The following is a 25,368-nucleotide window of genomic DNA, read 5'->3' as shown; positions in this document are numbered from 1 at the left end:
GGAGGGACTGTGGGTTGAGGGCACAGGTTAAGGGCAAAAGTCTTTGATGCCAAGACATATCGTCCATTAGCGTCGGCAACTTAATCTCTCCCGATCCAATCGTTGATCACTCGACCAATGTAATCAAATGTAACCAGCAGGTGAAGAAGCTCGGTGGGAGGGAATTGGTTGCGCGTAGGTGAGCAAGGCTGGAGGGGAGGATGTCAGTCGACGTGGAGGGGAGAAGAGGCGTGGAGAGAAGATGGTGTGGAGGAAAGAAGGTGTGGAGGTGAAGAAGCTTTATATAGGGAAATTGGTTTGTGTAGGTGAGCAGAAGTGGAGGGCGGAATGTGAGTAGAAGTGGAAGGGAGAAGAGGTGTGGAGGGGAGAAGGTGAGGAGAGAGGGAAAGGTAAGTGGTGAGAAGGAAGGCACGGACACAGTGAAGCTAGCTGTTATGAACAGCCTAGTGCAAGCGTGATAGGGTGTGAAGGATTGCGTTGGGGGTGTGGTTGGGAGACGAGAGAAAGGGTGTCGAACTTACAGAGGTAGTTGAGCAGACGAGGGAAAGGGTGGAGATTTCGCAGAGGTTGTTGAAGCGGTTGGGAAAGGGTGGAGATTTCTCAGGTGTGGTTAGGAGAGGAGATTTCTGAAAGGCTGTCGATTTCTCAGAGGTGTGGCTGGGAGAGGAGAGAAAGGCTGTCGATCTTGCAGATGTGTGGGAGGGAGAAGAGAGAAAGGCTGAATTTATACATGGGGCGGTTGAAAAAACGGTGAGGCTCTTGTGCGAAACCAGTCTCAAACCTGCGAGCGTGAGAACAGAAGAGGTATGCACACACCATCACTAGGCCTCACTCAGGCATCAGACACAAATGCGGTTGGGTGTGGCTGCTTTTCAGCCTTGCGGTATACTAGTTTGCACGTCGACGGATCTCAACCGACGGATCTCAACCAAGACTCGGTGTGTAAGGTAAAAATTTCGGCGCCCTGCCGTGGGACACGGTATCTGAACAGATAGCAAGCAACAGCAAGCGCTTTCCTGATCCATAAAATACAAACGTAGGAGGCTGCAACTCATGCCGAACCGGGGGCGATGCATCCAACGAGTGCTACACCATGAGGAGACAAAGGTTTCCACAGGTCCCGGTATGTAGGCTATCGTCCCCGCATATTTTGATCATTGCATCTCTTCCCAGCGATCAAAAAGTACTTGAGTACTCCTACAGATCCGCTCTTTGCCGGCATTCCGAATAAGGACGACCTCCCGATCCTCGCTCGATCCCGACCGGGGCGGAGATCCGCAAGCAGAAAGAAAGCAAGAACACACCCAGAGTAGACTACCTAGCAGTTAGCCGAGCTGCACGATCCCGTCGATTCTGTGGGCCGAACCGAAAGAGCAAGTTGCATTACGGCGGGTCCCAGTTCCAGCGAGTGACTAATCATGCTGCACGCTTCGACCCTCAGGCTGGACCGTACCGACCCGTTGCTCTACTCCGTGATTACTGCAAATGTAGCAGCTATGCATTCCATACAGGCTGCGATTGACCACTTACCTTGCGTACTGCCGCGAACGATCCGCTTCGAATCAAGTTTCGGGGGAACAGAGGAACAGAGGAACGACCCGAGAGAAATACCGGTACATACCGACCGGCTTCGTCGCGGGTGCGTGGTGGTAGGTGTGCCGGAGAGAATACACCGGCGGAGATTACATAAATAGCACCTAATGTATGATGCACACTCGACGCTTCGAGTCCGAGTCCGAGTCCGAATCCAGGTCAGGCGAGTGCCAGTCCGTGATCCCGCCGAGGGGTTGGACTGGTTTCACGCGTCTCCGCCGGCCGGGAGGAGAGCGGCTTCGCGCGAGTGGGTGCCCCATAGCCGAGGGTGGAATCGGTGGTGGAACTCGGGTGGCATGTTGGGTGGTGGTGACGGTGGTGGAATACTGCGGGATCGATAGGCTACGCCGGGGGTTCGCGAGGCTCCCGCCCTTAGTAGAGTACCGGTATACTATAATACTTACACTTTACGAGCGGAACAGAGCCGGGGAAGGGATGTGCCGGGGAAGGGATGTGCCGGGTCCGTATGCACATACTCTACATACTGTATAGTGAAGGCGGGGGGGGGGTAAAAAATACGCATTTTTCCGTATCAGTACGGTTAAAAGTTATCTCAACCGAGCATGAGCAGACTCCGGTTGAGAATGGAGTGAATAAACAGGCAGCCGGAAATTCAGCAATCGGCTCTCTTAGGAGCATCCGAACGTCGGATTCTAGGTCGAGCCAGCTCAGTGGGCTGAGAATGGCCCAGATTCCAAACTTATCGATCGTCTGCCTTCCAGTAAATATTTCCGAGCTGAACAATGGCGACATGTACAGCCAGAGCGAAAGATATACTGGTGGCTGTGTGGCCGAAGAGGGGCTCATTGTGGGGCAATTCCAACGGCTTCGAAAGGGCAGCATGAATAGCGCCAGTGCAGGCAACAGCCCGAAAAGCCCATGGGCTGGGCTGGGGCTGGTGGGCTATCAGTTGAGCTGGGCTACACGCGCCGGGCTGTGGGCTGGCTTTGATTGGGCTGGGTTGTTGCCTGCATTGAATAACGCTACTCAACCAGGGCGCCGACATCGAGGCCGAGCAGGCGGAGGCGGATTGGAGGCCGCTTCACTTAGTGGCTTGGGACGGACACACGGCTACAGTGCAGCTTCTGCTCGACCGGGATGCCAACGTAAAGGCTACGACGATAGACAACTGGACATCACTTCACGAGGCTGCCGCGTACGGACTCGAAGATACATTGCAGATACTGCTCGATCTGAATGCCGACATAGAGGCCAAGACTAGCCTAGGTCTCACAGCATTGAATATCTATAGCCACTCAAAAGGGCCCGCAGCATGCAGGTATAGTGAAGCGACTGCTCAAAAAGATTGCTGCCATCGAGGAGTGAGACCGACGACAAGTACGATTTGTCGCTGTTTCCCTTGGCTGCCGTTAGCGAGAACACGGGTATTATAGCTACTGGAATTCAGGTGTGCCAACGTCGAGGCATAGTCCAAGATCGGTTGAAGAGGGCGAAACAAGAGGCCGGATGATAGCTGGGAATAGGAGTTTTATGTAAGGAATGAAGATGTCGTTTGGGCGGATAATTTTTGGGGGTGAGGTGGAATGAATGGTTTCTCTAAGCTCTGTTCAAGCCCGTCGCGATGCCGCGTGACGGGATGCTTGGTAGGCTTTATGTATTGAATGAAATCTTGCTCCATCCGGAGTGGCCACTTGATACCTAGAAGCGACGGAGATATTCGCGTTCGTGGCTCGTGCTGCCCTAGCCACTAGTTGAGCCCCAGTTAGTGGCGGCCGCAATGACTGCGACGGGAGACGGCACGTGACCCACCTCTGTCAGCACAACGTACGCCTCGTGTGAGGCAAAGGTAGAGCCTCGGCTAGAAGGCAGGACGGCTTGGCGTCTTACTACCATCATCATCATTATCTCCTTCTTCTTGTTTGCCAGACAACTTAATTGCATACAACCTCTCCTCACGTTTTCCTTTCTTCAAGTCTTCTCCACGTGCTTCTCTATCTCTCCCGTTCCCTTTTCATTCTCCCGACGGTTCGTCATCATCATCATCTCTCTCACTCGGCAGCCCCACGTGCCCTCAAGCCTTGGCTCGTGCCCTAGGGAGCCTCAGACTCCTCACAATGACGTCTCGCAGCTTGGCCTATTATATAAGGTTGCCGTTCGATTTAAGGGTGGATCATGACTACAGACATTAGTTTAGAGGTTCGTCTAATTGCCCTGACATTGCTCGACTTCCCCCCCGAAACTCTCTCTGAGCCGTGGGGGGCCACGGGGAGAAGTAGAGACAGTAGGGGATGGCCGTGGCAGGTGTCGCTCAACAACGAAGCTGTATATATGCTCTATGTTGGAGTGCGGGAGGTTCACGGAAGGCGTTCATAAGGTATCTACTCTACATACATGAACGATTTTGCCACTTGCTTCCTGCGGTGACAAGTTGTCGAGCCTAGACTCCAGCTTCGTTATACTCTAGATGCCCATACTAAGACTCACTCCCAGTCTATCGGGAATCCAGGCGAATGCGCGGGTCGTATTTAGGTTTAATCTCTAATGATCAAGCGAGAGGCAGGACTGCTAGGCCACGGTAGGTGGTGTATTTCTCGTTTCCGCTGCCTTACTCGGGTGTGGTGTATCCCTATTTGCGGCCGCCCCCAAAGACAGCACCAGAGTTGCGCCCAGTTGAGACGAATGCTGAGCAGCCACTTTCCCATGCCCGCATCTCGGCTGATGCTGCCTCCAATCGGATCGTGCTGGGGTTCTCAGGCTTGGTTCATGGGACAGCCTTTGGTTACACGCATTGCACCTACCTCCCCCTGAGATTTTGTTGGTGCCACGCTGGCCGACTTGAGTACTACCGTAATGGGTGACACAACAGTCACACACAGCCAATGGAAGACGCGCAGGGCTGCCGTTCGGACGACCCTCGTATCACAGCCCGTCGTAGAAGCGAACCAAGCCTGCAAGCTGAAGAGCCCACAGATGTCTTTCTCAGCCGTACCTGATGGGTTGATAACCGAGATCTTTGTGGCCGCCAAAGAGTGGCACTGATAAAGTCCGCCCGCTCGTCCCTTGAATGGCACGGAGCACCGCCAGAACGATATTCACTTCACTCGCCTCACGATCTCTCACTCGCAGAAATGGTGCTCTCCGCCTCCTTCTCCGTCAGCTTTGCCCTCCTCCTCCAACTCTCCGCGGCCAGCTCTGTACCAGTTGTCCGACGCATGCCACAAGATCGCCGAGTGAGCGCCAACAACCTCCGAAACCGTGCCACGTTCGTTGGCGCAGCACCCCTACGGGCACAAACATGTCCTACGGAGCTCACAGATTGTGGCGTGAGCGGCGCTCTCGGAACTCATTACTGCTGCCCAAAGGACACCGTGTGCGCCGCGGATACCACTGATTGTTGTCCAACTGGTGGAGTACTCCTCTTCGGTGCACCGACCAGCGAAAGTTCTAACAGACACAGACGATGATTGTTCTAACTTGGTGCGGACATCCCCGAACTGTGCCGATCCGGACTGGGAGCTATTCACGTACACGCGCACCGGCTGGCCGATGCCCGATACTCTCGTCGAGCACTTTTGCTGTCCCAAAGGTCAGCCCAGTCCCTTCGCATTGTGTCCTTGATTGCTAACCAATGTATTGACGGAACAGGCCAGCTGGGCTACTTCGGAGAGCCGGGAAGTCAAGGGAGAACCGGAGGTGAGGCTTGTGGCGAGGCCCCGCTTAATGTCGCTTCAAGTCTCTTGGCAACTGTTGTACGTTGTTGTCGTTGTTGTTGTCCCACGGAATGCTTGCAGTAACACTAACACGTGTTGCGGTAGACGAGCCCATTTGCCGGCGCAACCAGCGCTCCCGGATCCGGCGGCAGCCAGACGCTCAGGACCGCTACTGGCGCCGCAGCAACCGCCACCACCGGAGTCGGGAAGATCAATGTTACGCCTGGTGCGACAAACACGATAGTCGGTGGAGCTAGCACGAGCACTGCTGCCGCTGGTGGAGCTGGTGGTGGAGGAATAAAGACTTCGACCATGGCTGGCATCGCAGGGGGCGCCATCGCCCTCATCATCTTGCTGGCATTCGCATTGTGGTTTGCTTACAAGTCCGGAAAGAAGAAGGCTGGCGCGGCTGTCTTTCCCACCTCTCAGGTCCCCCCTCCACAGCCTTATCACGGTCAGGGCCAAGTCGGCGGAGCACAGCAATATCACGGCCATGGCCAAGTAGGAGGAGCACAGCAATATCATGGTCATGTCCAGGTCGGTGGAGCACCACCACCACCGCCATCCACAACGGTTACTCCTCACCATACCGGCGGGACAGCACCACCCATGTATCCTCCCAACCGACCACCGGTTCCAGCACAACACGATCCAACTGCAACGATTCCGGAGAAGGATGCGGACTACACGCGGGAGGAGTTGGATGGAAACCCATACCACGGAGTCGTGCATGAGCTGGCCGGGGCTAAACTTAGGGACCACAAATAGAGGTTGGAGTGAAATGGCACTCACGCCTGGTTATTTGCTTTCGGTATGTATATACGTTTGTTCTGCCTGTTGTTAGTTCTTCTTTGTTGAGATGGCCGTACATAGAGGCAGCCCGGGAGGTAGAGATTTTCAAGCTGTTCACTCCATGTATCTTACCGTAGACTTTATTTTGAAAGTGTGTTACGTGGGAGCTCGAGGATAACAACCGTCATCATATCCAGCGGAACTGATCTTCATGTCATATCCTCCTTTGTGCCAAGTCCAGCTGCTCCGCCCGGGTGCATGATCGATCGCATGCAGGTGTCGCTCTCGTTTCGCAAACATTCTCCTCGGTCTGCTACCAACTCAACTTCCACGTCGGATATTTATGTACCTTCAGGCGATGCAGCACCATGCCATCTCAAAGCCACGATCACCACCCGCTGCAGTGAAGAAATGGGTTGCGCTGCTGTGGCCGGTACATACTTGTGCCACTTTCTGTCAGACATGAGACGGGGTTTCCGTTCACAACCACTACGAGCGTCGTGGCGGACACGGTTGACGGCAGCGCGCGGCTACCTCGTCAGTAGCACACCCCACCACCACCACCATTCCGCCGCCGCTGCCGCCACAAAACAAAGATACTCTGAGCTGTACAGTACATACGAAAGATGACATGCCAGGATGACCAAGGCTAGAACGATCGCTGACAACAGATATATTGACGGAGGAAGATTTGCCTTGACTCTCGGCGGCAACGTCCGAATATCCATGGGGATTCGAGACGCGAAGGGGTTGTTGTTGGCAACGAAGGGCAAAGATACGGCAGCAAAGGCGCAGCGCGGAGGTGTGGGCAGTACGGTAGTTAGCATGGATCGAGTCGTGTATGTCCCGGTGCCACTTGAGAATGAAATTTCGCAAGAGAAGTGGCTTCACGGCGGGGAAGTGGGATGAGGCGGCGTGCAACAAGCGGCGTGCAACAAGCGCCATGTACTAATACCTGTCACTTGAGAATGAAGCAGCGGGACGGGTCGGTGCTGGCCATCGCAAGAAGTCGATCGCCACGAGGAACTTCTACTAGCTCGAGACGGGCCACGCGCTGATTTCACTATACCCGAAGAGGAGTGGAAGGTGGAAAAGTAATACTGACGGTGTAATCGGATGCAGGAAGATCCCCGGCAGAACATCTCGAGGAATTGCACGAGATGGGGGATGACGCAGGCCATCCTGTGAGCGGAGGCGATGAGGTGCAGGAGGATGAAGAAAAGCCAGCTGCAGATATCTGAAGGAAAAATGCAGCAAAACTATACGAGCCTTCAAGCCTGGGAGACATGGATATTGGCAGGCCGACCTCACTGAATAGCGGGGTAGAAAGACAGCGCGGCGAACGCCGTTTCCTAGCCGTCCTCGGAGTGGGAGCGCAAATATAATGGGAAGTCTGTCTCTTTTTATTTGTTTGCTTTTGTTTGGTTTGTGAGGTGGGTTCCTTTGCTGACGGTGCTCGAAAGTGCTGTACCATTCGAGGTACGGGAGAGGCAGGAGCAGAGTGTAATTAGCCGTGATGGCCGAAACCAACCGAATGCAATGAAGAAACAAAACAAAACTGTACTCGAGTGAATTCCGGCTCTCAAGTTCTGACTATACTCGGCCCTCACACTAGGTCCATAGATGATAGCTGTTGTTAGAACCAACTATCCGCAGAGTCTGCCCTGCGCTCCCTCTCTCCCTTCAAGATCGAGCGCTATATTTGCACCCCGAGACAACAACAACATCGGATTGACACGGAGGCGATCGGCTCGTGCGACGGTGTGATCCTTCTATCTGTTGAGAAGGTTTTATTCCGCTGGTTCCGCAGCCTGCAGATCTGTCACTAACGGATCAGAGTGGCGGAGAGAGAGTGCAGTACTGCCCCACGCCTGTGCTGTGGCACATAACCACGGGCGGGGGGCTGAATTCTACTGACAGAAAGAAGTTAGTCCTGCAGTAATAGCTCTGCCTGGTGGCAAGATTGAACACGTCTGCCCGCGTACGGGAGTGATGGCAGTTCGAACCGACGAGAAAGAAAACAAGGTGCTGGTTGGCAAAAGATTGCCCAGTACGTAGGTCGGTTTGCTGGCAATCTAGACCGCGGCTTGTAAGAAAAGAAAAGGGGGATGATGTGATTGCCAAAATATTTGTGAAGGTTTCGATTCCCGTTGCTCGGATTCATGCGTGGTGTTTGCTCGTTTCGTGGCCCTCTTGTTTCAACACCGGTGGCAGGCGCTTCTTCAGGTAATATATATGCATGGAAACTCATGCATTATGCGGACACCTCCGGCACACGCTTGGGATATGCCTAGGAGAGCGGGATAGCTTGACAGCTTGAACAGGCTCACTTGATAGCTTGGTCATAGCGCTGTGATATCCAGTTTGTTTGATTTTTCGCCCTGCGCAATATGGCGCAGCCGGCATCGAGTGGCACTTACAAGGTACCATTGTTAAACCTGTTGGCATGGAACTGCTCCGTGTGAACACTTCCGGAGCATACTTCCCTTCCAGTGAAGCTCTTGCATGGAACTTTCGAGAGCTGACAAAGGGGCTGGTTATCAGCTGCTTCAACTACCTAGATCATCCGCAATCGTGATATCACATCCGTATAGTCCATTGATCGTGGGTTTCTGACAAGTGTTCAACATTGGATGAACTATTCTTGTGGTGAAAGCCGCAGCTCACACCGCAATCCGTTTCTATGGTTGAGACAGCTGGCAAACCAACGTGGAGCTCCTCCTCAGGCCAAGGCAGACCTCGCGATTGTCTCATTCCCGCAATTGCTTCCGAAGCAAAAAGTTCAATCGGAGATTCCGGAAGATCTGTCCACCAGTCCGACGGTGACGAATATATCAACTAGGTGGCAAGGCTGCGAACTGTCAAGTCACTGGACACCAGTTCAACCGGGCCGAAACTCGGATCGTAGCCTCAAACTCTATATTCAAATTCAGTTCACGGATTACCAGATTTGTTCACCGCGGAGAATTGTGTCGTGTAATGTTCGGTGGCTGAACGAGTGGTCGCCGAGATATTGGAGCCTACTGCTCGGATGAACCTCGCCACTTGGTATGGGGCCAATCTGCCACTATCAGGTACATCAGGTCAGAGCAATCGTAACGGTAAAATACCAGAGAAGTAGTACTTACTGGCGGCTCACCAGTACATACGGCAAAGGTTGGTCTCGAAAAAAGAACTGAAACAACTACAGTCTGAAGAATATCACAGCAAAAACCATTTCTTCTGGAGGTGGCCCCGCCCAGAATAGTATTATCTGACTGCTTGTACGTCTTTATGTACGTCGGAGCATTTAGCGCTTCGATCCACACCTCACGGCAGTGTGCGCGGGTAAAGCGTTTCCGACGTGAGAAACTGTGATATGGGCCCAAAAACACTCACGCAAGAACTCGTCAATCATTGGATCAGCAAAAACATGCCCCAAGACGTTTCGGAGTTCAAAAAGAGGCCGCCTCATCCAGTAGCATTTTTACGTTTCCGATCGATCCCCCGGGCTATATCCAGCAAGATGTGGATTTTGGAGGGGCCAGCTTAACGCCTGAAAAATTGAGTCTTATGGTCTAATTCTGGCGATGGGGAAGAGGTCATCTAGTGTAACTGGGTGATGCCAGCGCTTCGAACGGTGATGATGGAAGCGGGAGGGAAACAATGACGGTTGCCAGAAACAAAATGGTTTTGTTTATTGGTCTGTAGGCTTGGCCTGAAACCGGGGCAATCGCGTTGTGCCGAACGGTAGGAGTATGCATTGACTAGCATGGTGGCTATGGCGGACTTTTTATTATGCATGCACCACTCACTGCCGCATGATACGATCCTGCACATCTTCACACCTCCACGTATGTCGTTGGCTGCCGCGAAGTCAGCAGGTGCTTTCGTACACACCATTCGTCCCGGACGCACCCTTCTACACCCATTTAACCGCCGAGGAGCCCGCCGTGCGCATTAAGGGCACGCACGCAGATTCCGCATGAAGTGGCGGGTCAAGCCTCCAGGACTGCTCGAACTGGCCTCCACCCAGCCATATCGCTGCCTAAGCCCGCAACAGTTGAAGGGGGGGAAAACTTAAAATATTCATGCAGGATATCGCCTTGATCGACTCGTTTGCACTCCACCTCTCTCTCGCCAGGCTGTCATAAACGAGATAATCAGATGCGACGTGGACCGAAGATTCAACGCCCATTTATCTCCATCTCGATCTGTTCTCGATAGTCCTCCCGGCTTGACACCGCTGAAACTGGAAAGCGGTGAGTACCCGCCCTCGGATACCAGAGATGGAACCGGCTGATGTTCTGCTCTAGAGTCTAGGGTACCTCTCGAGGCGTCGTTGTTTCTAGGAGTGGCAGTTGTGCTTCACGACAACGAAAAGCAATAACTTACTTTCACGGTTTCCCAGTATGCCCCGTACGTTTCATCTTTCGCTGCCGCACGATTTGATCAGATGGTACTTACGCCATGTACTACAGTGATATATAGGGTCTCGGGTCAAGGCGGCATTATCCGCAGATCCAACCACTTCCAAAGCAAAACTAGCGGCTGTACCTCAACCATGGATCCAACTCCTCCTCCACAAGGTTCCCCCGCGAGCAGTACTACCTTGACAGACGGCTTCTTCCACTGTCCTTCTCAGGGACAATATCCTGCAGTTTCCCTTGAACAGCAGTGGCCGCGCCACATAGTCGACTCACCAGTACCCTTGGATATCGATCTCGGTTTCGACGATTTCCAAAACTTCGCACAGCACCCGAATTTAGTCAATTCCGATCCAAACGAATTCTCATGGCAACAGTCACAGCAGTTTTCTGGGTATCTGCTCGAAGGTGCGGGCGATGAGTACTCGGTCTCGTGTAGCAACAACAATCGAACGGACGAAGACCCATGGACACCACTTCATGCGCTCGGTCTCATGAACTTCCAGGTACCGATGGGGTTCTCCGGGTTTGCGCTGGATATGATGCCTTTCCATGGGGGAGATCCATCAAACGACGCCTGGAATAACACGAACATGGAGGCCGCGTGTTATCAGGACTGCAACACAACTGTAACACTCATGCCGCTATCCGCCTCCAACCTTTCGAGTGGAAATACCTTACCGTCCCCTCTTACGCCATCACCGGGGGTCAGCTTCATGGCCGAGCCAGAATCCGTGGAGATCTCTAGGTTCATCCCGCCCTCGGAATCCCCAGAGGCCGAAACCAAAGCCACACTGGTTTCGCGGCGCAGAAGACAACCAACGTTCCCCAGGGTGATCGGGGGCCGAGTTCACAAGAAACCTCTCCCAAAGTACAAAGAGGGGCAGGTAATGTTCGACTCCATCGAGGGAAGAAATTCCGGGAATCCTCGTGCACCGTTTCAGCCCGAAAGACGCAAGGAAGTGGCAGCAGTCAGGGCTCGGGGGGCTTGCTTTAGGTGTAGGATGTCCAAGAGAAAGGTACTACACCATCCCCCAGCCATCGATGAAACGATTCTCACCTGCCTCCACAGTGCGATCTCCAACTCCCTTGTAGCAATTGTACGAGCTCTTCCAAATGCGCCGGTTTGGAATTCAGTGTTATTCCGTCAATGCCCTGCTTTCAGCTTGATTTGAACGGGTGTAGATTCTTCAGAACCAGTAGGAAAAACCATCATCATCCGAGTTACAACTTCTCAACGAAAGCTAATCAACCATCGATAGAATCCGCAGCATGGACCAAACCATTGCGGGAGAAAATGGTGTGGCGGTCAACCAGTCAAGTCCACCTACAGGTCCAATGCATATACCGCAACGGCCGAGGCCCTCGGTTTACAATTCCATGTCGGGAGTTCAAGCAGGAGGAAACAGACATCGTCACTAGGAAGTGGGGCCGTGAAGACCACCAGATCCTGCGAATTCCGACCTTTTGTGCTGCAAACTTGAGTGTTCTCCGACGACAGATGCCGGATATGGTCGATGAATACCATCGGGCCGCCATAGCGGAGGCGGTTGATATGCCGAGGGTGATGGTCGAGACGTTCAAGATCGCGACTGCACGCCAGGTACTCACTGTCCTGTTGCTACTTCTTCCTCATTGTACTGTCTCTAAAAAAAATATGATGAGGCGAACAGGATCGAGAACCTCTATTGAAGGCCGCGCTACAAATTTGGGCTGGAAGTCACTTCATAGCAGCGTCCCGTAAGAAACGCGTTCGCTTTCAGGTGACATCCGCGATTTACTAACCGTATCACAGGATCACTCAGGGGCGAGCATACTCTAAACATAACTCCGCTCGTCGGAGACGATAGCGCGCATGACCACGGGAACATACCTATTCCGCCGATGCTGGACTATCAATTGGACACGGTAGCGATCAAGTGGATGCGAGAAACGATGAAGAACATGCTCAAGGAGCTCTGGGAAGTCCTGAAATGCCACTCGGCGGAATCGTGGTTCGACGTGTTCCTCGTGATATTTATCCTGCTCAACAATCTGGAATATGTTTACGAAGCGCAACTAGAATACGCGCAGCAGCATGGTTCCGCCCGCGCCGATCACGACGTAAGTGCTTACTTTCCCTTTTCCCCGCTTTTACCCCGCTACGGTTCCCTACACCACATACACCACCATACGCAACACGTGCAGCTCACAGATGGGGATTGGCTGACGATACGGGGCGTCATGCAAGAGTGCAGAAGCGTTCCGATGCAAGATCAAGGAGCAGTCGGAGGAGATGTTGACACCATGGGAGGAGACGGCGGGATACCTGATTAAGGTCTTCAGGCACCATATCAAACGGTGCGCTCTATCGGAAGCGCCGCTGTTCTCGGAAGAATACTTTTCCACCGCCTCGCAAGTCGCGGGGCTCGACGAACCAGCGAAAGATTACCTGGCCTATCTGATCGGTTGGAGCAAGGGTGAACAATCCCCCACATTTTCCTCGCGGGGGGAGCTTCATCCTGTCTAAGTACTAATAGTTTGGACACACAGAAGTCGGGAAGGAACGCTCTTCGGGAAAGAGGGGTGGCTTCTGTTTTCAGACAAAGTGGTGCCGGGAGCTGGTTCTGGACAGAGAACTATGACGCCGAACTTCACAGACAGCGGACAACTATCCTGTCTACTCTAACTTACTACCCACACTATGAGATGGAGAGAATTGAGTTCATTGACAATCTCTTACTTACATCTGCCACGTCCGTGCGCGTGAATGGTGGTTGCTGAAGCTGGGGTGTGGGGGGGTTTTACACCATCGTCTTCTTCTTACCACACGGTATATATCAATTGCAAAGCATATTCCGACACGTACATTCCGCGGGGGGAAACAAGTTTACTTATTGGCTGCTATTTGAGAGCTATCGATTGTGAGAGGTCCCACTAGATACTTGATATCTAGGCCTCCGCGATTCCGGCTCGACTCCCTGCAGGCAGTACATGCTAAGTTCATGCTAGGGACCTTTTTACCAGCAGTGCTTGCTGATTTGTGTCGACTGAAGGCCATTGGTTGATTTACTTTGGTCCAAGCTTTCGAGCAGCAGCAGCTGCAGTGCCGATTCCCCGCCCTCATGAGAGGCCGAATGGTATCATGGGGATAGCAATATTATTATTTTTGCTGCTGCCCCACCCCCATCCACCACAGAGATTTGTTTCAAAGCTTTTCCGCGCAAACTCGCCGCCCCGCCGCCCATCGGCCGCGTCGCCGGTGGTGGTGTTAAATCGGGATCACGCCGCACTCGCCGCTATCTTTGCTTTACCAATACGTACGAACAGAACAGTGCAATGTCCTCACTTTCGATGTAAGTACATTACTTTTAACTGCTCGCCATCATTTATTCGATTAACGCAACAACGACGTGCTGTGTATTTAAACTCATTCCCGGTCCGGTCACCCGTTTTGTTTTCCCGTGTCTTCTGATCAGGCTGCATTGGAATCCTTTCAGACTACATACATTACAAAAAGCTACATTCATTACATTACAACGATGGAGAATGATAACGAGCAAACAGCACTTCCGTACCACCCCTCGCACGAGTCCCATCTGCTCCGCGTGCAGAACGACGGCTTCGAGATCGATCCCGACGAGAAGTACCTGCCCGAAGAATTCCCGAAGGTCATCGAGTCGCCGCTCGTCTGGAAGGGCGAGGAGGTGGCGGCCACGCCCGAACGGTGGATCCTCCAGCTGAGCAAGGACGATGTGGATGAGATCAAAGGAGCGATGGAAGTGTTTCTAGGTGAGTAATCCATCCATCAAACCACCATCCACCCATACATCCAACCATCCACCCCTCCATCCATCCATCCATCGGTTTCATCGAAAGCTTACATGTCCACTCCCCTCCACCAGACACGGGTGCACTGTTTAAGGAAATCTCGCCCGCGACGTTCTCGCTGAGTCCCGAGTTACGGGAGCGCCTTGCGAAGCTCCGAGACTCGCTGTACGACGGATTGGGATTCGGCCTGATTAAAGGCCTCAATTCTCGCGACTACACCATGAAGGAGAACATCGTCATCCACGCGGGTCTGACCAGCTACTTCGGTAGCAAGCGGGGGTACATGGGGGCTCAGGGGAACGACGTTCTGGGTATGCGACGAAAACATCCGTTGTCGATGGTGTCCAGGAGCTCCTACTGACGGAGGGGGGTGAAGCGCACATTCGGAACATCCAGCAGCACTTCCCGGGGCAAGATATCGTGTCCCCATCATTCACGAACGCGGCAATGGTTTGTCTGCCGCCATTCCGTCATTCCGTCATCCCCCCGTGTGTGTGCCGCCGCTAATGCGAACGGCCAGACATTCCACACCGACCTCGGCGACATCGTCTCCATCTTCACCGCGAGCAAGGGCACCTCCGGCGGCGCGTTCCGCATCGCCAGCGCCTGGAATGTCTACAACGTGTTACGCGCGACCCGTCCAGACGTGTTACGCACCCTGAGCCAGCCGTTCGTATTCGACACGTGCGTCCCTTCCCCCCCCCCCCCCCCCCCCCCATCCCTCCCCCCGCCCCCGCCCCGCTAACCCCCCGCAGCCTACACCCCGACATCCCCTCGTACCAAAAACCGCTGCTGCACTTCCACGCGGGACGGGTGCTACTGCAATCCTTCCGGCGGCCATTCACGGGCTTCGGCGGCACCGCGCGGTCCGACACGCTGCCGGCACTAAGCTCTGCACAGAAACTGGCGCTGGACACACTGCACTTCGCCGCGCTAAACAGCTCCCTCACCATCAACTTCGCAGACGGCGACCTCTGCGTCTTCAACAACCTCGCGCTGCTGCATGCTAGGGACCAGCACGAGTCGCCGTCCACGTCCCACTCCGAGTCCCACCCCGAGTCCGCGCCCGCGCCCGCGTCTGTGTCTGTGTCCGCGCCCGAGTCCACGTTCGCGACCACGTCCGCGTCCGAGTCCGGGGAAGCGAGTGCGCGCCACCTACTGAAGATGTTTGTCCGCGACGACGACGCGGAAAGGGCGTGGAGTATCCCACCCGTGGTACAGGATCAGTGGGATGAGCTGTACGGAAGTAGAACGGACCCGCGGACCGAGGACTTTCCGTTCGATTATCCGCGCGGCGGGACGGTGCCGAATTATGGGTGGAGTCAGAATGGTTGAATCGGGGATGACGGGGGGTGAACGGAGGGCGGGGTGTGAATGGGGGTGGGACGGACGGGGTGAGGCGACGGGGGCTAATGACGGGTCGGGCCGGGGATGGACAGGGGGGCGGGGAGGGGGCGCAGAGGCGTGTGGGTGGTTAAAGTGCATTCACGTGCACGTTCACGTTCACGTTTTCGACAGATTATTTCACCTGGCCAGCATTGGACGGTTTTATTCATTTATTTATTCTGTTTATTTCGTTTCAATCTCCACATTTTTGCATATGGGGGAGGTGGGGCGGGATACTCTTGTGTTTTGCTTTGAATCCTGGCGTAACTTTATTCCTTTTTCTTTGGTCTGATGAGAAATTGCTTATTCCGTCCGTTCCCTCCCCTCCCCGCAGCCCGTCCTGCCCCGTCCGGTCCTGTAGGATCTCCACATACATGCATTACCGTATGTAGCCACGCCCACGAACGAATGGCAGGTTAGAGTTTAGTTAGGATTCTACTTCCATTCCAATAGGCAGGCAGGCAATGCAACCGTACGGCGCGGACCCGCGGGAGCCGGGGCATAAACTCCCCACAAAAACAAAAACAAAAACAAAAGACGAAGAGAGAGAGCGTAATTGTATGTAGGAAGTACTCTTATACGTATGCACGAACAACTCACAAGCACCGAAAGAAATCGACATCATACCCAAGTAAAAAAAAGCAAAGAAAATAAACAAAAAAGAAGAAGAAAACAAACTCCACTTCGAACTCCACCTCGGCAGACAAGCAAGCAGGCAGGCAGGCAGGTAGGTACGCTGACGCCGACACTGCTTACAAGCAACCGTTTCAATCACCCGTATCCCGTATGTACCGTAGTTATCCTGGCAAAAACCAAAACCAAGACCAAAACCAATAGCGATATGTATGTAGCTTCACATGTGCGTCCATGTGTTCCGTTCCAACCCCCCGTCATCCCCCCGCCCCCTGCCCCCCGCCCCCTGCCCCGACCCGTCCCCCGCGCCCGGCCCACCTCCCGAGCCGAGCCGAGCCGAGCCGAGCCGAACCCGCCCACCCCACTCACGTCCCTAGTCCAGCCCTATCCCGTCACCGCCCCACGCCTCCATCTATCCCCGCCACCGCCCCAGTCCCCGTCCCCGCCGCCTTCCCAGGCAAACAAACCATCACCCTAACAACCAGCTCCTCGTCCTCACCCTGCACATTAACGACCATCTTCTCAAGCAACCTAAACCCGAGTCCCTCATACAGCCCTAATCCCATAGGCGAGCTTTCCACGCCCACAGCGGCGCCCTCCCTCCGCGCCTCGTCGATCCCCCACCTCGTCAGAGCGGTCCCCGCGCCGCGCCGCCGGAACGCTGGCAGCGTGCACAAAAGGTCCAGATGGAAGTTCTCGGGGTAGCGGGACGTCCAGTATGTGCTGTGTACGGAACTCATGACGGAGGAGAACGCGGAAAGGTGTAGGGGGTTGGAGTCGCGCCGGGAGTAGTGGTGCGTGAGCGACCAGGTTTCGAGGCGCGTTAGGATGCCTATAAGGGGGGGTTAGCAGGGGGGACAAGGGAGGGCGGGGGAACGGCGGGCTCACGGTGTAGGCGGTTGTAGCAGTTGTTGCGCTCGCGGCGGCGGAGGCGCGCGGCCCGCGACCGCCCGTTACGCTCCCAGAGACCGAAGGCGATGATGGTTTCCGCCTGCGGCGGGGGTGGTGCGGGGGATAGGGCGTAGTGGGCGGATTTCTCCTCGGTGGGGGCGGTGAGTGTTGCGACTAGGAGCGTGAAGCGCGGGTTGAATAGGTGCCCCTTCAGCGTCTGCTGCCAGAAGAAGTAGTTGTCCTCTGGGTACTCGTGGCGGTGTGACCACAGGTAGTCGAATGTTGGGTCGTCGGGCAGGCTGTCCACCGCTACGCGGGCTATGCGGGCGATGTCCGGGAAGGCCGCCGGCCGGACGGTGATATTGCCGCCGCCGCTGGTGCCGGTGCCGAGGCCGGTGATGTTGCTGCTGGTGTTGCTGTCGCTGTTGCTGATGGTGCTGCTATGGTCTTCGCTCAAGCTCGACGACATCGGTACCTGCCTATGCCGAATCCCGTGACTGATTGTTTGTTTTTTGGTTTGATTGTTTGTCTTGATTTGTTTCGTTTATCGGCACTGTAACTGTAACCCTTTGATATCGATATCGCCAATACTAATATTTTTCCACATTTTGCACGAGGAGTCATGAAGGGGGGAGAAGCCGGGCCTTTTGTGCTTCCCCCCCTCCGCGCTATCCATTGTTTTGCCTCGACTCGAACTCAAACTTGTTGAATGAAATTTCTGACATTTTGGCTTTCTATGGCGGGCTTGCCCTGAGTGTTTTTTTTTTCAAAATAAGTGCCCCCTTCTCACCGCTTGCTACAATGGTCAGGTATACACATACATAAGGATTTTATCAGTAATATAGTTATGCGAAACTGAGGTCGATAGCTACCAACCATGTGAACCGAAAGTATGACAGTATCAGACAACGATTCGAAGTGGGGGTGCACCTCCGCACACGCGAGACACGATTTGATCGAGGTTTGACAGACTTGACACACACCCGGCGAAACACGACGACAGTGGAACACACCGCGACACACGACGACCAACCCCTCGTGAGCACAAGACGGTCTTTCTCCCCAATCTCAGCCCCTCGATCCATGGCAATCTTTGTCGACTCAAGTCAAGGGCTTTTGATTGAGCCGTCCCCCTCACGTTCATGGTGGGCGGGCAGCTATGTATGGCATATGCGGTGTAAACACCGGGGTGTGTAGGTAGGTATTGGCACGTCGTCAAGCAGCCAGCCAGCGAGCAAATGCAAATGCAAGTGCACTAAAGTGTTTTTCCCCCAACAATGCGTTAAAATGCTGAGGAATAAAGAAAGTCTTAGCGAATAACCGGCGGAAGTGCTGGGGCGGAAGGAAGGAGGGCGAGAAGGACGGAATGAGAGTGGATCCCCTCTCTTCCCGAGGGGTCGCAGGCGGTATGGTATGTACGATACCCTCTCTCTCTAATCACTACCGGACGGAGGGAGCTATTGTTGCTCCACTCCACTCACTCCACAGCAGTCTGCGGAGTTGAGCCCAGAGGAGTTCTGCCGCTCGACGGCAGAAGTGCTGCTCGATCCAACCGACAGCTGTGTATTTGGTTAGCAACCGAATGCAAGGCGAGGCGAGGTGGGAAAAAGAGCAGACAGTACATACAGCGCTCAGCTGTCGTGTTGCTGCTTGTGCTTGTGCTTCTGCTTCTGCTTCTGCTTCTGCTGTTTTCTTTCGCAGCTTCTTCTTGCGTGACAATGAAACGTTTAGGGCGGCTGCGGAAAGAAAGAAAGTCCACAGGTATGACGAGGGCATGTTCATCGTTCCCAGGGTTCTAGACGACCGTGCTCTGCGTATGCGGCTATTTTTCTTCTTCCGTCGAGACTCGACTCGAAACGAGAGAGAGAGAGATCTGGATCTCTGACGAGCGACCGCCGACTTCGAGATACCGTACCATGCGGGGTTCGAGCTAGACTACCGTACTATGTAGTACCGTATACGACTGCGCACGAAGCTTCAATCTCGAGTCGCGACGGCCTTCGGAATCGGAATCGGAATCTTGTCTGCGCTGCCTGCAGAGTCAAGACAGACAACCTGTACACGCTGCAGGTTAATCAAGAGAACTGCAAGAGAACTGCAAAAGAAAGAAAGAAATAAAGAAACAGGGAAAAAACATCAGTCGAAAGGGAGCGCGCATGGCCGATCAGGCGGCACCCGTCGTGCAGAACCACCAGATGTCGAGTTCCGAACAACACGAACACCTACTATGTATGATGTAGTAGGTAGTCCGTATCCCCCCTGCTGGCTTCCGGTGCAGATTCGCCTCGTCTCTCGTCTCGTGAGACTTTCGCACTTTGCACTTGCACTTTGCGAACGTGAATTTAGCGATCAAGTCGAGTCGAGTCGAGAGAGAATGGAAAAAGGGTGTCGGAACTCGAAAGCACCGGACTAGATTCAAGAATACTCAAAGCCGTCGAGGTCGGTCGGTCGCTGATGAACTTGTTTTAACCGGCAGGCAGAGTCTTCTCCGAAAACAGCTCTGCTCTGTGTTTGCCGGAGGCTGGACAGAGACGTGAGGAAGAAAAATCTGCATGTACGTCTGTGAGTAATCTGTAGAAAGAAGAAAAAAAGTAAGAGCACTGAGCTGACAGTGCAGCACGAGGAAGCCTGGTGCACCGGAGCGCACTCGATCAGAGAATGTGCATGTGTCCGAGGAGGTGCAAGTGCCCGAGGAGGTAGCCGCCCGGAACACGTGCAACGGCACAGCGAGCAGAAGGGGATATGACGCAAAGAATCGCCGTGGCCTGGAGGTGCAGAGACGGAACATGTGGAATGGCCTCGAGATGCAGAGGCAGAACGTGTGGCATGTGGCATGCCCGCTGTCAACCCCGGGATCGGGCGGTGATGTAGGGTATTCAGCCTTGCTGTCTTATCGATAGCTAAGGTTCGATCGCTCCGTCGTCGGTTAGTTGGGGGGGATCTCGGCCTGTCGATCGTCTCGCCATCGCCCGCCTTCCGGCCAGTCTTTGAAACAGCGAGGGAAAGCTCCGGCTTTATACCTGCTCGGTGCTCGGTGCTCAGTGGTCAGTGCCCAGTGCGAGGTGTCAGTGCTCAATCTTCTGTCTCCTGGCGGACCGCTGGCGGACCGCTGGCTGGCTGGCTAGCGGGCCGGAGCACGGACGCATCTAAGATCTGAGCTCACAATCCGACCGGTTATAGTTGGCCGATGCTATGATAACGGACAAGGGCTCGGGGCGGTTGGGGCTCAGTCCAGTCCTCGCTTTTCTGCGCCGGCTAACTGCATATGGCCGGGGAGGGGGGGAGGGAGGAGGCCCTAGAGTCCGTATGTCACGGTCCGAACACCGGCCGGCGAGGAACTCGTTGCATACGCCGCAGCCTTACTCCTACACACCCTACAGCTGTCAGCTGCAGGTGCAGGTGCATCACCACCAAGACCAGGGTCGGACCGCCGTCGTGGTCGTGATGATCATCGCGAAGGACTAGCTACGTCTGGATAGGTGGGGGGGGTGGGACTTATGCAAGTGCTGAGGCACTGGGGACGAGATGACTAAAAGATAGAAGACCGATTGCATTTGACTAGAGAGAGAACCGACAATGAAAGAAAAGAGCCACCTGTGTTCTTCAGGTGGTGAACCTCAAGTACCCCGAGTTGAATATCGATCCACCCCACATATGCTCAGCTTCACTATACTGTGCACAGTTACCTCGTACCCAAATATGTAGTGCTCACAAGCAGTGCACCGTCTGTGCGCACTGGCTGCACAACACATCACAGCACATCTTATCGCAGCCGCTGTGCACACCACACCGGGACCAGGCCTTCCACACCGGGACCAGGCCTTCCACACATGGCCACGGCTATTTCCCAGGCCAAGGAAGATCTGTGTCCGCACGACGACAGCCATCTTCGGATATCCTTACAAATGTCCACCCACGTAAGCGGTGCGATGGGCACAGCAAATTGGCTCGTGCCCTCGACGCATTTCGCTCCCCCCCCCACGGAATCCTTACGCTGGGGTCTTTGCACAGAGTTCAAGCATTAGTCCCCAAAAACCCTAGATGATGCTTTTGATACCTACCCGTCTTACGTACACCTGCATCTTCCCGCCTGCCCCTAATTAACTAAGCAAGCAGTGCCGATCCGTATCCATTCCTTCCTCCCCGCCTACCTCCCTTGACTGCCTCCCTCCCTGACTACCCCCTACTTCGTCCTACGTAGCATGCCCAAGTACCTGCTCTCTACTTCATACCCACCTCGCCTGTCTTTGCCCCCCCACACCTCCAGCCCTCGTCGACAACTCCGAGAGATTCGGGTCGGGATCAACCACCTCCAACAGCTCCATCAGTACATCCTCCAGCCTCCGCTCAACCGTTCGCATCACATTTACACGCTGCGTGGCCGACATGATCGGCGGCAGTGCACACGGTGCCACCACGTTGCTGCTCCTGCTGACGTCGAGAGCGTGCTCGGCGAGCATGTTGCACACGGCACACGGCGTGTGCGAGATGCCAACCAGACCACCGATGCACTGGAATTCGGACGTCGCGAAGGGATTGTTCGCAGGGTCATGGTAGGCGGGACGTTGGTGAGATCTGGAGTGTGGGATGGTGGATTTCTTCCCTCTCTTAGCCTTGGCCTTTTGCGAGGAGCGCTCCACCGCGGCCGACCTCAGTCCCGCCAGCGCAGCCAGAGGATGGACACAGCCCTCGAAAGTCCAGTCCCCGAGGAGCTTCTTGAGCGGACTCGCCCGATCCGCCTTCCTGGCCTCGTCGCGAAAGTGGGCGATCAGCATGTCAGCATGCTCCGGTTTGAATATGCGCGGGCAGCCCTCGACGACGCTGCGCACCACGTCCTCCCACGCCGCCATTCGGCGGTCCCCCAGCTTGCACCGCACGATGGCCACATCGCAGTCCTGCAGCACCTTGCGCAGTGTGCAGAAGCCACGCGATCCCTGGAACCGGTGCACACATTCCATCGGCCGGTATATGAGCTTCAGCCACTCGGCGCAGGCTCGCGCCCACAGGCTGGCCCCTTGGGCTAGAGGTCGGACGGAGGGGCCGCGGTAGATCGTCCCCGGCCGCGGGAGCTCGAGGATGTCGTGGACGGATCGCGAGGTGGCGTGCCGCTTGTCTTTGCCCAGCACCGCGGCGACCCAGTGGAGGTGGGATTGCAGGATGCCCGAGGAGTCGTGGAAGAGGTTGTAGAAGACCCGGACCGAAAGGTGGATGTGGCGGTGCAGGGTGGTGAAGGCGGCTTTCTCATCCTCTGGCAGGCCAGTGCGCGGGGACGAGGACGCGTAGGATTCCAGCTCGGTGAGGTTTCGGGAGAGCTGTGTGAGGCTATGGATGAGGAAGGAGTTGAAGTCGAGGCAGGTGGTGGCGTTGTATATGGAGTCGATGGCCGGATCGAAGCCGATGAATATGTCATCTTTGTCGTTGGCCTCCTGTTGTAACTCGGGCGTATCTCCGTTCGTACGGACTTCCGGCTGCTGTCTGTACAGCTTCTCACCCATGTTCAAGCATTCCTTTTTCCCCTTCTCCTTCTCGTCCTGTAGACATGGCTGCGTCCCTTTCCCTTCCCCTTCCCCATTGACCTCCGTTGCCGTTTCGACTTTCATTTCACCGGCCTCCCACCGACGACGCCTCTCACACGCCCTCCACAGGCTCGGCCACTTCTCTTTCGGCCCACCGAGCACCGCAATCCTGGTCCACAGCCTCGCACCCGTCTTCAAATTCTCTGTGAACCCCGCCTGCTCGCCCACCCACCTGTTCCCCAACTCGCCGTCCACCCACGTCCTCGCCGCCACCTCCTCGAACGCACCCAAGAACAGCCCTCTCCCCGCCTCCAGCTTCAGCAACATCTTACCGCATTGGCGGAACAGCATATAAAAATCCAGCACCTGAAACCTCTCGTACCTCTCCTCTGGCCCGGCGCACTCCCTAAACACCCTATGCAGCCAGCCCAGAAGGACGCCGACATGGTGCTCCAGCGGCACACTCGGATTCTCGAGAAAATACGGCGTGAGCTCCTGCAGCGCCGTTTCCGCCACACCCCCAAACTCGTGCGGATCCACCTCATGCACCTCTACCCCCCTCCCCCTCCCCTCCCCGCCCCCTGCACCATCCCCATCTCCATCCTCACCATCATCCTCACCCTCACCTCCAGAAACGAAAATGTACACGCACGGCCGCATCACGGACGGGAACCGCTGGTACCGCACGCACACTGCGATCTGCTCCGACGCCCGCCGGCTCAAAAGCTCTGCCACGCTGTCGAGTCGCCGCGTGTACGGCTCCACTATCGGCACGGTGATTTCGAGCGCTCGTGCTGGCGAGAGGCTGCTGGAGAGGATGTGCAGCAGCGTGGTGAGGGCGCGGAAACGGTGGTCGGCTGAAGTGGCGGCTGAGGAGGAGGTGGTGGTGGTGGAAGGATGGGATGCATGGGGTGGGCTGGATGGGTGGGACATCGTGGCAGGCTGGTGGTTTGGGGGAGGGAATGAGGGGAGGTGAAGTCGGATACCTAGCAGAGAGGAGAGGGGGGTGGGCAACTGACGTAGACATTTCGCTTCGTGTTCCCGTGCTCGGAACTGGGCTGCCGGCACGGTGCGGAGGAGGGCCAGTGCGGTGGACTACCATCGGAAGGCGGATCTGTATGTACCTACATACATGATATATGATGGAACAATCGCGGGTATGTATTCTTCACTCCCCTCCCGGTACTGGCTGTGGGACGGAGCAGTAACTCGTTACCAGTCCCTCTCCTCGACCGCGGTGGATTGAGTATTCAAACGCAACCACAAAATATCACTCGGCGGCGAGTGATAACCACTGATATGGAGACCCCCGGGAGCGGCCGATTACATACTCACTCACTCACTCACTCACTCACTCACTCCCAGCCGATCGACTGACTAATCAGCACCCAACAACTAGTATAGTTATCCTCCACCTCGCTTACGGACTTAAGGAGGGGGAGAGTCAAGGTTCAAAACCAAACACTCACCACTATGCCCTACGGTGGTGCGTTTTGAGTGCAGCCGAGCTGTCGGACAGTGCCACAGTTGACTGTCTGCAGGGTTCATCCTGGAGGGGGGAGGTCGAACGATCTTTTGAGTATCTATCTATCGATGCACCTACTTGTGTACCTGAGTATGTAGACATGTACCTGGTAGCCTGTACTGTGTAGCCTGTAGGAAGTAGGTAGGCCAGGCCGTAACCGCCTGCTAATTATACACATACACAACCGGCCAATCGAAGGCTCGAAGAGTCGAGAGCGAAGAGTCGAACGACAAGAATCAAAGAGTCGAAAAGTCGAAGCACTCGTCAAGGAGCACACGTCAAGAAACAGCCAACGAGTAGCCAACGAACGGCCAGTACCTACCATAGGCAACGCATTCGCATCAGCAGAATCTGCCCACTACCTCCCAAACTCTTCCGATATGTACCTGGCGGGACCGGATCTCGGACCGACCGTGGCCCTGAGGCGGTTACTCTACTAACCGGGCATGATACCGTGTGATCTGATGCTGTGCTTTGCGATGGATCTGGCGTTCGTTATGTTTAGCACCCGAGAGCAGGGTGAGGTACTCTGTGTAGGTGTGTATGTTGGTATTCTGTCTCGCGGCTGTCACGGTGATATGTACGCAATGCGCAGAATGTTCCCCAAGAAAAGAAGAATTACCATTCCAAAAATCCCATCCTCCAAAATCCATCTGCCAATATCCATCCACCAATATCCATCAAGCCTACTCAAGGTACTCAAGTAGTTATCTACATACAAAATCCAGTCCAAAAGTCCAAAGCCGTCCGCGTATATCCAGACATATCCCCCCATCCTCCCATCCCACCTGTCCCTCCCCCCAATCGCGGAACAAAACCAAAAATTATCACCACAGCACACATTTCAAAAGAGAAGAAGAAGAAGAGAAAAGAAGAAGGAGACGGGTATCAGAGAATGATAAGAAAGAAAAAAGGTACAGATACAAGTACAGATACAGAAACAGAGCAAACGGAAGAAATTTGTAAAGTAGAAAAAGTAGAAAGAAGTATAGAAGTGAAGATAATCGTATCGTGTCGTCATAAAGCCCCATTCCCTCCCCCTCCCCCCTCCAATCCAATCCAATCCAATCCAATCCAAACCTAAACAAAATTCCAAAGAAAAAAAAACTCCTATTCTCAATCTCCTGTAATGATGTGCTGAAGTG

The 25,368-nt window shown here is 54.8% G+C and overlaps 7 protein-coding genes across 7 annotated transcripts; 4 read left to right on the top strand and 3 right to left on the bottom strand.

The window, feature by feature from the left end:
* Nucleotides 1-2,472: 2,472 nt before the first annotated feature.
* BZA05DRAFT_448918 (uncharacterized protein) lies at nt 2,473-2,919 on the top strand (the record flags this gene model as incomplete). Its single annotated transcript, XM_051487299.1, has 3 exons — nt 2,473-2,529; nt 2,589-2,820; nt 2,879-2,919. 3 exons carry the CDS (start codon nt 2,473-2,475, stop codon nt 2,917-2,919), a joined length of 330 nt encoding a protein of 109 aa, XP_051335431.1.
* A 1,548-nt stretch (nt 2,920-4,467) lies between these two features.
* Nucleotides 4,468-6,242, top strand: BZA05DRAFT_477338 (uncharacterized protein). The gene is made up of 5 exons (XM_051488302.1): nt 4,468-4,947; nt 5,012-5,140; nt 5,200-5,303; nt 5,370-6,075; nt 6,138-6,242. The coding sequence occupies exons 1-4, from the start codon at nt 4,683-4,685 to the stop codon at nt 6,030-6,032; spliced, it is 1,161 nt and encodes a 386-aa protein (XP_051335430.1). The 5' UTR covers nt 4,468-4,682; the 3' UTR covers nt 6,033-6,075; nt 6,138-6,242.
* Nucleotides 6,243-10,207: 3,965 nt separating this feature from the next.
* BZA05DRAFT_187872 (uncharacterized protein) lies at nt 10,208-13,202 on the top strand. The gene is made up of 9 exons (XM_051479375.1): nt 10,208-10,297; nt 10,352-10,445; nt 10,517-11,481; nt 11,535-11,661; nt 11,725-12,065; nt 12,136-12,202; nt 12,258-12,565; nt 12,700-12,921; nt 12,995-13,202. Coding segments are annotated over exons 2-8 (1,854 nt in total). The 5' UTR covers nt 10,208-10,297; nt 10,352-10,444; the 3' UTR covers nt 12,745-12,921; nt 12,995-13,202.
* Nucleotides 13,203-13,798: 596 nt separating this feature from the next.
* On the top strand, nt 13,799-15,692 carry BZA05DRAFT_411463 (uncharacterized protein). Its single transcript, XM_051484998.1, has 5 exons — nt 13,799-14,233; nt 14,347-14,583; nt 14,649-14,722; nt 14,793-14,956; nt 15,028-15,692. Exons 1-5 carry the CDS (start codon nt 13,984-13,986, stop codon nt 15,605-15,607), a joined length of 1,305 nt encoding a protein of 434 aa, XP_051335428.1. The 5' UTR covers nt 13,799-13,983; the 3' UTR covers nt 15,608-15,692.
* Nucleotides 15,693-16,650: 958 nt separating this feature from the next.
* BZA05DRAFT_187863 (uncharacterized protein) lies at nt 16,651-17,867 on the bottom strand. The gene is made up of 2 exons (XM_051479374.1): nt 17,180-17,867; nt 16,651-17,123 (listed from the first exon to the last, which is right to left on the bottom strand). The coding sequence occupies exons 1-2, from the start codon at nt 17,649-17,651 to the stop codon at nt 16,684-16,686; spliced, it is 912 nt and encodes a 303-aa protein (XP_051335427.1). The 5' UTR covers nt 17,652-17,867; the 3' UTR covers nt 16,651-16,683.
* A 3,112-nt stretch (nt 17,868-20,979) lies between these two features.
* Nucleotides 20,980-23,601, bottom strand: BZA05DRAFT_411443 (uncharacterized protein). Its single transcript, XM_051484997.1, has one exon. It carries the CDS (start codon nt 23,356-23,358, stop codon nt 21,409-21,411), a length of 1,950 nt encoding a protein of 649 aa, XP_051335426.1. The 5' UTR covers nt 23,359-23,601; the 3' UTR covers nt 20,980-21,408.
* Nucleotides 23,602-24,037: 436 nt separating this feature from the next.
* BZA05DRAFT_411440 (uncharacterized protein) lies at nt 24,038-24,665 on the bottom strand. The gene is made up of 2 exons (XM_051484996.1): nt 24,240-24,665; nt 24,038-24,184 (listed from the first exon to the last, which is right to left on the bottom strand). Exon 1 carries the CDS (start codon nt 24,546-24,548, stop codon nt 24,282-24,284), a length of 267 nt encoding a protein of 88 aa, XP_051335425.1. The 5' UTR covers nt 24,549-24,665; the 3' UTR covers nt 24,038-24,184; nt 24,240-24,281.
* Between the last annotated feature and the right edge of the window lie 703 nt (nt 24,666-25,368).

Source organism: Tricharina praecox, assembly GCF_024521635.1.
Source record: "Tricharina praecox strain CBS 144465 chromosome Unknown BZA05scaffold_35, whole genome shotgun sequence".
Taxonomy (NCBI): Eukaryota; Fungi; Ascomycota; class Pezizomycetes; order Pezizales; family Pyronemataceae; genus Tricharina; species Tricharina praecox.
This window is presented reverse-complemented; position numbering and strand designations above follow the sequence as displayed.